The 11,868-nt window shown below is 36.6% G+C and overlaps 1 protein-coding gene across 2 annotated transcripts in view; it reads right to left on the bottom strand.

Moving 5' to 3' along the window:
* Positions 1–6,716: 6,716 nt before the first annotated feature.
* The window catches only part of LOC106868639 (translation initiation factor eIF-2B subunit beta), a 25,244-nt gene continuing 20,092 nt past the window's right edge, over positions 6,717–11,868 (bottom strand). For both annotated transcript variants that reach the window (XM_014913998.2, XM_014913999.2), the window contains 4 exons: positions 11,552–11,612; positions 9,633–9,692; positions 7,843–7,979; positions 6,717–6,917 (listed from right to left, as the gene is read on the bottom strand). In XM_014913998.2, the coding sequence (XP_014769484.1) occupies positions 6,833–6,917; positions 7,843–7,979; positions 9,633–9,692; positions 11,552–11,612 (343 nt within the window). In that variant the 3' untranslated portion in view covers positions 6,717–6,832. The remainder of the gene's footprint in view (positions 6,918–7,842; positions 7,980–9,632; positions 9,693–11,551; positions 11,613–11,868) is intronic.

Raw genomic sequence — 11,868 nt, forward strand, 5'->3', positions numbered from 1 at the left:
AATTCTTTTCTCTACAGTAACTGGTCTGAATTTGCATATAGAAGTGGAAATATCTCAGACATATTTCAACTAAACTGAAGTTCATTTACTCTTGATCACTGCTTAGCGCTGAAGCTGTTATAGATATATAGATAGATATATATATATGACTGTGTGTTAAGTTTGCTTCCCAACTATATGGTTTGAGGTTCAGTCCCATTACACAGTACTTTGGGCAAGCATCTTTAAATTTAGCCCCAGGCCAACCAGAGCATCGTTAGTGAATTTGGTAGGCAAAAACTGAAAGATTCCCATAATGTGTGTGTGTATGTGTGTGTACCCTTGTCTTGACATTATGTGATAGTTGTAAATGATTGCTACTGTCATACAAGCAGTGTCATTAATTTCCAATATTCTGAGAAAAACTTGACTGGCCATGGGGAAAATATTACCTTGCTTGGAAACAGATGAGGGTTAGTGACTGGAAGGGCATCCAGCTATAGAAAATCTATGTAAACAAATTTCGTTCGACCCATGCAAGGATAGAAAAGTGGATGTTAAAACGACAATGATGATTTTTGCAAAATGCAGTTGGGGTCACTTACTTGATAAAAATATTTGTCATCTAGTTTGACCCTTATAAAATATAACTAACCTTTTTTATCGCCATATACATTTAGTTATCAGTATATAGAACAAAACAGATGAACAAATATTTATTCGATCCACTCATATTATAACTCATCGTTTATCTAATTTTTCCATGATCATAAACATCCACCAACAGGTGATCAAATGTACTGATTTCAGTGAGGAGACGGGGAGCAATTGACATTCATGTCTTTCACCAAGGACATTAACAAAATAAAATAGGTAAAATAGCCATGGTAATCAAACTTGGGTCACAGCTGTTTGCCAGGAATTAATGTTCACCTATATAAAAGCAGGCAAGGAATTCATATGACATTCTTTGTATCTGCAATGGCTATTAACATTGTTAATGTGAAAGTAAATTCTAGAAAGTACTGCCTTTCTTTTTCAGCTACTCAGTAATTTAATACAAGCTTGTTATGTTATTTATAAGAAGAACTCCTCTTGGACAGTTTGTAAGTTTGAAAACACAAACGAAAAAGTCCTTTTTACCAGTTTCAGGAGCAAGCAATACCAATATACTGCTTCTGATTTTTTTATTTTTTTATTTTTTTTATTATTCCGCTAAAACCAAGATAGGGGTATCAGATCATTGCCACAAGTACTTACAACTTTTCTTAAGTTCTTTACTCCCCATGGGGTATAGGCTGTCAGCGACTTTTCTCCACTGTTCTTATTGCTGGGCTGTCCTGTCTGCTTTGCTCCAGTTGAATCTGTTTTTTCAGCCCTACCTCAGAATCCCTTTTTGGATTTTGTTGAAACAGTTCTTCCAGATCTTGTTGGTATTGAATTGTCATTGGTGCTTCAGTAACTTTGCTGTTTTCTATATAGGGATGTTGGTCCAGTGCAAACCCATTTTCACTTTTGGAAAGAGGTGATCCAAACTAGTCTGGCCACTATCCTTTGATGTGTCCAACATAGGAGGGCATACCAGGAGCGTGTGGCTCTGCTGGTATATCTCTCAGGGATATACCAGCTACTTACCACACAGCCACTCCTACGCCTATTGTAAAGACAGACGAATTGCCGTTAAGCATTTCACCTAGCACGATTACGTTTCTGCCAGTTCGCCGCATCAAAAGTTATGACATAATGCATAATTATTTCAAAACAATGTGAAGACCTAAGCATTACATTTGACAAAATAATCTGAATGTTAAAAGGTTAAGTCAAAAACCATTATTAAACTATTGACAAGGATTTGGTCAGCCTGAGACTATAGTATAAAAAAAAAAAACTTGCCCCAGGTATCACACAGTAGGACTGAACCCAAGACTACATGGTTGGGCAGCAAACTGCTTAACCACATAACCACCCCTGCATCTATATAAATATTGTAAGAATAATCATGGAATTCATGCAAAACAGTGAAATGGGTTGATGTGAACATTTAATAAAGAAAATTGAAGTAACTGAGTGAATTGTATGATTATATAATGAACAAAAAAATTTGAAGAATTTCCAAATTTCCAAACATTAATTCAATAGCTTGTAAATAGCTTTCAGGTATCTGGCCAAGTTTTAGTGCCGTGTGGTTTTACTCTTCTCAGTCTTTATTGCACCTGTTACATTATGTTGAGGGGGAAAAAATATTTGCTTCAAATGTTCTTAAATGAAATGATGTTCACTTTTGTAGCATTATTGATACTGTAAATTAGGCTAATTAAAATGTCCATAAGATCAATATATGAAATTGAAACAACAGTAAATTAAAACAGTCACCTGTGTACTATATTTAACATATGTACACCACTGAAAGGCAGGATGATGTGGGTGGGGTTCTGAGAGAAAATCTTTCCATAAATATGTTGTATTAAAAACACATATATATCAAACAAAGTGAACATCATCCCAGCAGTGAACACCAGATGTATTTAATTTAATGTTGTTTCAATATTTCATACACAGAGTTTATTTCAGCCTGGCAAGCTCTTTGCAATATCAGTGGATATATCATGAAGTTGTATATCAGAGGAGACAAATTTCATTAAGACATGTGACATGTCATTGACAAGGCCTAACCAGGTTGAAATACATTTTATGTTCTTGAGGGTCACTACTGGCTGATGTTTACCTCACTGCAATGTATATTGTTCTTAACACATCTCTATGAAAGAGATTTTCTCTCACACAAAAGCCATAGCATCATGCTTTTCAAAGGTGTATACATGTTATGTATGATGAAACACAGTTGGCTATTTTAAAATGTTCGTGTTTAAATTTACCTCATTTATAAAAAGAAAAAACTTCTCTTTTTATTTATAAATAGTTTGAATCACGATGAAATAAATAGAAATAACTAATGTTTAATCATCAGTATACTCTGTCATCATGCAATGCCAAGGCAAGAAGACAGTTGCACACACACAGAATAGGCTTCTTTCAGTTTGTCAACCAAATTCAGCAGAAGCTATGGCAGTAGATCCTAGCCCAAGGCTCCACAGTGTGAGTATGAACCCAAAACCATGTGGTTGAAAAGCAAATTTCTTGCCACACATTCACACCTGTACACACACACACATTTCAAATTTACAGGAAACAAAAGACGAAGACATGTGAGGGAACAAGCATGTGTATTAGTTTAACACTTGGAAAAAATGGAAATATATATATGCACACACACACACAAAGACAGACAAATAAATATACATACATACACACACATGCGATAGGTTTCTGCAGTCTTTGTGCATCAGATCTCACTAGGGACATCAGTCGATCCAAAGCAATGCAAGAAAACACTTGCCCAAGGTAAGCTACACAATAGGATTAAACTTAGAACCACATAGTACAGTTGTCAAATGAACTTAACTACACAGTAATACCAATTTATTACAGCTTTCATAGCATTAAACAGAAACAAGATGGTATCAAGAGATGTCTTATCTTCTTTAGTTCATAGGTTTTAAAAGTAAAATAAAAAAAACCCAGTAGTTCAACCATTCTGCTCATATTTCTTCCATGACAGACCTATCTATAACTACCATACATCAAAATGTTGAGCCTTATGAAAATGACAAAGATTGAAATATATGGCATATTGCTGTACTCAAAAAGACCCATCCACCACAATAGAACATAAAGTAAGTGCCACATAAAGAGTGCTAATGATGGCGCCATGTAAAAAGGAGTGGGGCTGGTGCTATATTAAAAGCATTGGGGCTGGTTTCACGGGAAAAGCATTGGTAATGGTGCCATGTAAAAAGGACTGGGGCTGGTGCCTTGTGAAAAGCACTGGTGATGGTACCATGTAAAAAGCATTCAATACACTCTGTGGAGTGGTTGGCGATAGGAAGGGCATCCAGCTGTAGAAACCAAGCCAAAACAGACTGTGGAACTTTTATTCTATAGGTCACTTTTGCTGAACAATGAAGCTATAGGGATATAAACAAACCAACAGTTATCAAATGGAGTAGGGACCCAAACACACACACACACATGTATATATGGAACAAAATATAAATACCATCAGTTTGAAAATTACTTCACAAACCCATGCAACCATGGAAACAGATGTTAGATGATGACGATGATGACACATGCTTGTGTATGGTAGTTATAATTACTTGTGTATATAGTGTGAGAAGTTTAATACAAAACATTTGGCTAAAAATAGCGCAGGGGAGGTGGGATTAGTACTATATTTTAATGTAAAAAAAAATAAAAGGTTAATACAAAATACAGTACTGACTTTTAGATACAAAAAGTAGACATTGTTTTATATTTGAGATTGAATTATTCCCTAGTGAATTAGGGGGTCTCTTTCTCTTACATGAACCCTAGACTTCATAACACGAGAGCTTAACCCATTGGCATTCAGATTACTGCATCAAATGTAATGCTTATACATTCACATTATTTTGAATTAATCCTGCATTATCTCCTATCTCTGAGATTTCAAGAATGTAATTGTTTATTTTTAGAATGACATTGTAGGGTAAGTGTGAGAGGCCAGATCTGGCCAGTCTGAACATAAATCAAGTAGAATATTTGAGCCAGATATTGCTGGTTTAAATGCAAAAAAGTTAATCTGCTCTCCTAGGTGTATGAGCAACTGAGATTATAATATTTCCCACTGAATGGGAATGAGATCCATTGCAGGATTAACTTCCCAATTATTGCTGGAACTCATATACAGTTGAGTGAACCAGAGCAATGTGAAACGAGGCGTTTCACTCAAAAACACAATGCACTGCCCAGTCTGGGAATTGAAATCACAATCTCATGATTGTGAGTGCAACACCCTAGCCACTAAGCTATGTGCCTTCACAGTAAATAAAGTAGGTATATGTTAAAAAAATGTGTTGTTTTAAGGTAATTTTTCTAATATTTTACCAAGGACCTTGCAGTATAAGAGACTGGATTTGAACCGTTAGCCTTTCAACTTACAGGATAACCTTCACAGGAGTCAACTAACAAGCTTATCAAGCCAATGAAAGAGTCTCTTAGGGATTGCTTGACCTACAAGAAATAACAACTACATCTTCCTCAACTCACACCCCTACCATCTAATAATAATAATCCTTTCAACTATAAGCGCAAGGCCTGAAATTTGGGGGATGGGGACCAGTATTTTACTGGTACTCAATTTATTGGCTCCAAAAGGATGAAAGGCAGTCAACTTTGGTGGAATCTAATAATAATAATAATCCTTCCTACTAAAGGCACAGAGCCTGAAATTTTTTGGGAGGAGACTAGTTGATTATATTGACCCCAGTGTTTCACTGGTACTTAATTTAACAACCTTGAAAGGATGAGAAGCAATGTCGACCTCAGTGGAATTTGAACTCAGAACGTAAAGACAGATGGAATGTCATTAAGCATTTCACCTGGTGTGCTAACAATTCTGCCAGCCAGCTGCCTTAATAATAATAATAATAATAAAAATAAAAGCCATCAAATAATGTAGGCCTAGAGACATGGTTTCAATAAAACCTGGAATGCTTCTTACAAGATCGGGTTACCTTGCATTGTTAGATGAATATACAAAGCTTCATTATGTTGACTCATCAATTTTTAATAACCAGATGCTATTTTTACGAATCTTTCTTTCATATAAATATATCTTATTCTAATTTTGAATAGTTATCATGGAACAAAATATAAATACCATTAGTTTTACTCTTTTACTTGTTTCAGTCATTTGACTATGGCCATGGACTTATTCTTTGGAAGCCTAGTACTTATTCTATCGGTCTCTTTTGCCGAACCGCTAAATTACGGGGACATAAATACACCAGTATTGGTTGTCAAGCGATGTTGGGGGAACAAACATTATCATGCGCATGCCATTACACATTATTGGAGCATCCAAATTCCGCAGCAGCATGATGGGCGCACCAGCCTGAAGATGGATTGGACGGTTTGACTGAAGCTGGTAAGCCAGAGAGTTGCATCAGGTTCCAATCTGATTTAGCATGGATTCTACAGCTGGATGCCCTTCCTAATGCCAACCACTCCAAGAGTGTAAATGGCTGCTTTTTACATGCTAGTTACAGGACACTGGCATCGACCTAAACTGATTTCACTTGGCTTGACAGGTCTTCTCAAGCAGAACATATCTCCAAAGGTCTCGGTCACTTATCACCTCAAAGAGGCCCAACATTTGAAGGGTGCTTTTTATGTGCCACCAGCATTGGCCACGACTACAATTTCACTTGGCCTGACAGGTCTTCGCAAGCATGGCATATCACCAAAAGTTCTTAGTCACTTGTCATTGCCTCCACGAGGCCCAACGTTTGAAGATCATGTTTCACCACTTTGTCCCATGTCTTCCTGGATCTACATCTTCTGCAGGTTCCCTCCACAGTTAGAGATCGGTACGCAATGCTCATTTATTTACCTTGTTTTGAATCAATTATGCATTATCCTGAAGCTTCAAAATTTCGATAATGTGATCGTTTATTTTTAGAATGATATTGTAGGATTGGTGTGAAAAGTCAGATATGGCTGGTATGGATAGTAAACAGGAAGATTAACTGGGCTAGATATGACTGCTTTAAATACTAGAGCATAAAAGGAAGGAAACAAAAATGAAAATCAAAACACCTTGGTGTTCTCAAACGAAATCAAAAACAATATAAAACAAAGCTGTTATTTCTTTTAATGTAGGAAATGTAAATTTAATGATTTTAATTTAACAGATGTAAAAACAAAAAAAAAACATGTGCTGATGTGTTTGTAGGATGGGGGGGGGATAAAGTTAAAACACTTTATCTAAATCATTGTCTTCTGTGTGGTAGAGTTCACTCAGTAACCGGTATACATAGGAGGGTGCATTTCCACCTCTGGAAATAGAAGAACACAATAAAGGATCAGTTAAAAAAGATTTAAAAAATACAAAATGTTCTTAAAAGTAATATCAAACATTGATGAGGATTTCTTCCAGGGCCACAAATGAAGTGGACAATACAAAAACTGAGATAAAGTGTGGGGATTTACACAGAATGAGATTATATATATATATATATATACTCTTTTACTTGTTTCAGTCATTTGATTGTGGCCATGCTGGAGTACCACCTTTAGTCGAGCAAATCGAGCCCAGGACATTCTTTGTAAGCCTAGTACTTATTCTATTGGTCTCTTTTACCGAACTGCTAAGTTACAGGGACGTAAGCACACCACCATCGGTTGACAAGCGATGTTGGCGGGACAAACACAGACACAAACATACACACACACACACATATATATATATATATATATATATATATATATATATACGATGGACTTCTTTCAGTTTCCGTCTACTAAATCCACTCACAAGGCTTTGGTCGGCCTGAGGCTATAGTAGAAGGCACTTGCCCAAGGTGCCACACATTGGGACTGAACCTGGAATCATGTGGTTCGTAAGCAAGCTACTTACCACACAGCCACTCCTACATATATATATATATATGCATGTGTGTGTGTGTGTATATATATATATTCCCGAGTGTATATATATTCCCGAGCGTATATATATATTCCCGAGCGTCATACTAATACATCCTTTTGTTATTTACACCACCTGTCCTCGTCTGTTGTTGTTTTTTCGTATATTCTCCTATATATAGAGAGAGATAGATAGATAGATAGACAGATAGATTTAATAAATAAAATTATGTAGAAAGTATACACAGTACACAATAAAACAAAGAGAAAAAGTATACATAGTATACAGCAGTAAAGGGGGGGAAAAAATGATGAAGACGACGGTAATGAACTTACATGTTAGAAATAAACAAAGTAACAAGTTCTGGGGGAACATAGTCAAAGACAGGATTGCAGATCTGTACTTTAGATACAATGGCACTCTCAGAGAATTTTACAACATCATTGGGACTCACGAAGCGATTGAAAGCATCCTGAAAGCAAAGAAAGATTTATTCAGAGAATGGATTGCATTTTCAAAAGAACAAGACAATGCAGTGTAAAACTATGGTTTTGAGTTCAATCCCACTGCAGGACACCTTGGGCAAATGTCTTCTACAAAAGTATATAAATACATGAGTCTTCTTCTAGGTTTTGTCTACTGAATTTATTCACAGGATTTTGGTGGACTCTATTTTTTTTTAAGCCTGGTACTTATTCTATCAGTCTGTTGTGCTAAAACACTAAGTTACAGGGATGTAAACACACCAACACCAGTTGTCAAGCAATGTTGGGGGGGAGACAAAAACAGACACAAACACATACGATTGGATTCTTTCAGTTTCTATGTATAGCCGAAGGCTAGAGAAGACACTCGCCCAATGTGTCCTGCAATGGGGTTGAACCCAAAACCATATGGTTGGGAAACAAACTTCTTAACCACATAGCTGAATTTGTGAGTATATATGTGTGTGTAAGTGCCTGTATGTTTGTTTACATTTGTGCTTTACAAGCAATTATGTTGCTGTCAGTTCCCCTGTTAAAGAGGCAGCCACCAGCTTTGTGTTTTCAAAGACATGTGGAATAAAATATCCCTTACTAGAAAAGCAGGTAAGGGTTAGCAGCAGGAAGGACATCCAGCTGTAAAATAAGGGTTTCAATAATATCTTCATCTAACCCATGCTAGCATGGAAAAGCAGACATAAAAGAAATGATGAAGAATGAACAAAATTTCAAAAGTGAAACCAGTTAAAGGATGAAAGGCAAAGTCGACCCCAGTGAAATAATAATAATAATGATGATGATCCTTTCTACTAAAGGTGCAAGGTCTGAAATTAGGGGGTGGGGCACTGGTCTATTACATCAACCTCAGTACTCAACTGGTTCTTATTTTATCGACCCCAAAATGATGAAAGGCAAAGTTGAACTCAGCAGAATTTGAACTCAGAACATACAACTCAAAGAAATGCTGTGAAGCATTTTGTCTGGCATGCTAATAGTTCAGCCTGCTCACTGCCTTGATGATGATGATGATGATGATGATGATAACAATGGCTTCTAATTTAGGCATAAAGCCAGCAGCTTTGAGAAGCGGGAATTAGTTAATTATATAGACCCAAGACCTTGACTAGTACTTTATTTCATCAAGATCTGAAAGGCTGAAAAACAAAGGTGATGTCAATGGGGTTTGAACTCAGAACGTGAAGAGCTTGAAGAAATACTGCAAAGCATTTCCTCCAATGCTTAAGCAATTCAGTCAATTCACTTCCCTAGCACAGAAACAAAGTAAGTTATCATAAAAAGAAAACTTAAGAAAAGAAGATAAACATTATTTGCTTTGAAACTCCAATGACCTAAATCTGCCTAAACAACCCTTCAGCTTATCAGCTCCTGTCAAACTGTCCAACCCATGCCAGCAAGGAAAACAGACGTTAAATGATGATGATGATGACAACTGTTTAAAGATGAGATACAGAAAGAGAGAGACTGACAGTGATTACATAGCAATTATTTTCAAACACTTATTCAAATGACACAGTATCATCATCATCGTTTAACGTCCGCTTTCCATGCTAGCATGGGTTGGACGATTTGACTAAAAAAGTATGTAGTATGAATAAGTATTCATAAAAGCATTTAATACACACCTGGTCATATGAACACAAGTACTGAGGAGATAGCTTGAACATTGCAGCAACTACAATCAGCTAAAACAAAAAAAAAAAATAAATAAATAATTAAATGAAAATCAACAAATGTATTTAGACATTGAGTGAAAGTATTTTAAGAAATCTGACACTAAGAAAAGAAAAGATATAATTCATTAAGTCCAAACAGCAAGACATTAGTAAACACCAAACTGGTTGAAGTTTCTATATCAAAGAAAATATGAAGCGTTCCAAAGACAAAAACAGGTTAACTCTTCTACAGCAAGACACCTTATTTACATTATTTACATTCAACGGATATTTGTCCTCGTCTTGTTTGTTGTTAACACAATGTTTCGGCTGATATACACTCCAGCCTTCTTCAGGTGTCTTGGGGAAATTTCGAACCTGGGTTCTCATTCCTAAGGTATTTTTCAATGTTATTATTATCATTACTGTTCAGGTCACTGTTTGGAATTGAACTTGGAATCTTGGGGTTAGTAGCCTGTGCTCTTAACCACTATGCCATATGCCCATAAGTTACTTAGTGACCTTGACAGTGCTGGTGCCACATAAAAAGCATCCAGTCCACACTGTAAAGTGGTTGGAGTTTGGAAGGGCATCCACTTGTAAAAAAATAAAAAAAGCCACGCCAAAACTGACCTCACCTGTGCTGGTGCCATTTAAAAAGTACTCAGTCCACTGTGGAGCGGAGTGGTTGGTGCTAGGAAGGGCATCCAGCCGTAAAAACCATGCCAAAACAAACAGCAAAGCACAGTGCAGTCTTCTGCCTAGGGAATTCCTTTCAAACCATCCAACCATGGAGGGTGGACATTGAATGATGGTGATGATTTACAGGTGATTGTGATGTGAAAGCAGCTACTTTCATCATCATTATCATCATCGTTTAATGTTCGCTTTCCATGCTGGCATGGGTTGGATGGTTTGACTGAGGACGGGCAAGCCAGTAGGCTGTACCAGGCTCCAATCTGATTGTACATGCATATTTTATTTATATATATATATATATATGCTTGTAAGGTAGTGAAGCTGTTTATAACTACCTGATGATGAGAAGAAAAGGAGCCCACACGCACTAACACCCATATATATATGGGTGTGCGTGGACTCATCGTCACATCATGAGATAATTATAGACAACCCTTACTGCCATACAAGCATATATACATATACAAACATACATACAAAAAAATAGGTATAGACAGATAGATAGGAAGATATTTAATAAATCTAGCTCATCAATAAAATTGTGGAGGCGCAATGGCCCAGTGGTTAGGGCAGCGGACTCGCGGTCGGAGGATTGCGGTTTCGATTCCCAGACCAGGTGTTGTGAGTGTTTATTGAGTGAAAACACCTAAAGCTCCATGAGGCTCCGGCAGGGGGTGGTGACGACCCCTGTTGTACTCTTTCGCCCCAACTTTCTTTCACTCTTTCTCCCTGTTTCTTGAGTAACACTGCGATGGACTGGTGTCCTTTCCAGCAGCGGGGGAACACATACACTATAGAAACCGGGCCCATGAGCCTGGCTAGGCTTTAAAAGGGCATGAGAAAAAAAAAAAAAAAAAAAAAAAAAAAAAAGAAAATTAATAAAATTGGTTATCTCTTTTGTTCCCTATTTCTGTTGAAATACACTGCCTTTGTTTCAATTAAGTTTGAAAATAACACACAAAATTTACTAAAATAACTTTGTCACAGGCAGTGTTAATTTAGATCACTTTAAAACCGGAAGTATTTATCAAAGCACCGGGGACAGTCTCATATAGATTGATATCAAAAGGGCTAATTTATATACCATACGACATGAACATAGTTTTGTTATTCAGTATCTCAACAAACTTGTAGAGTGTCATCTTCATGTTTCAATCTAAATTTAAGGTAAGAATAAATATATCACTCACTGGTACAGAATGATACTTGGCAGCTAGAGCAATACTGTGACTTCCTTGAACTGCTTTCAGCCTACAATAGAAATAGCACAATGTTATGACTCACTATCTGAGATAAATCGTTGCTATTAAAATTCAAAATTTCAGGATTGTTAATAGGTGCTGGCATGGCTGTGTGGTAAAGGTTCAGTACCACTACTTGGTACCGTCATCAAGAGTCTTCTACTATAGCCCTAGATCAACCAGGGCTTTGTGAGTGGATTTGGTAGAAGTCTGCTATATACATACATATACATATATATATATATATATATATATATATATATATA

The sequence above is a fragment of the Octopus bimaculoides genome, chromosome 8 (assembly GCF_001194135.2).
Source record: "Octopus bimaculoides isolate UCB-OBI-ISO-001 chromosome 8, ASM119413v2, whole genome shotgun sequence".
NCBI classification, from domain to species: domain Eukaryota; kingdom Metazoa; phylum Mollusca; class Cephalopoda; order Octopoda; family Octopodidae; genus Octopus; species Octopus bimaculoides.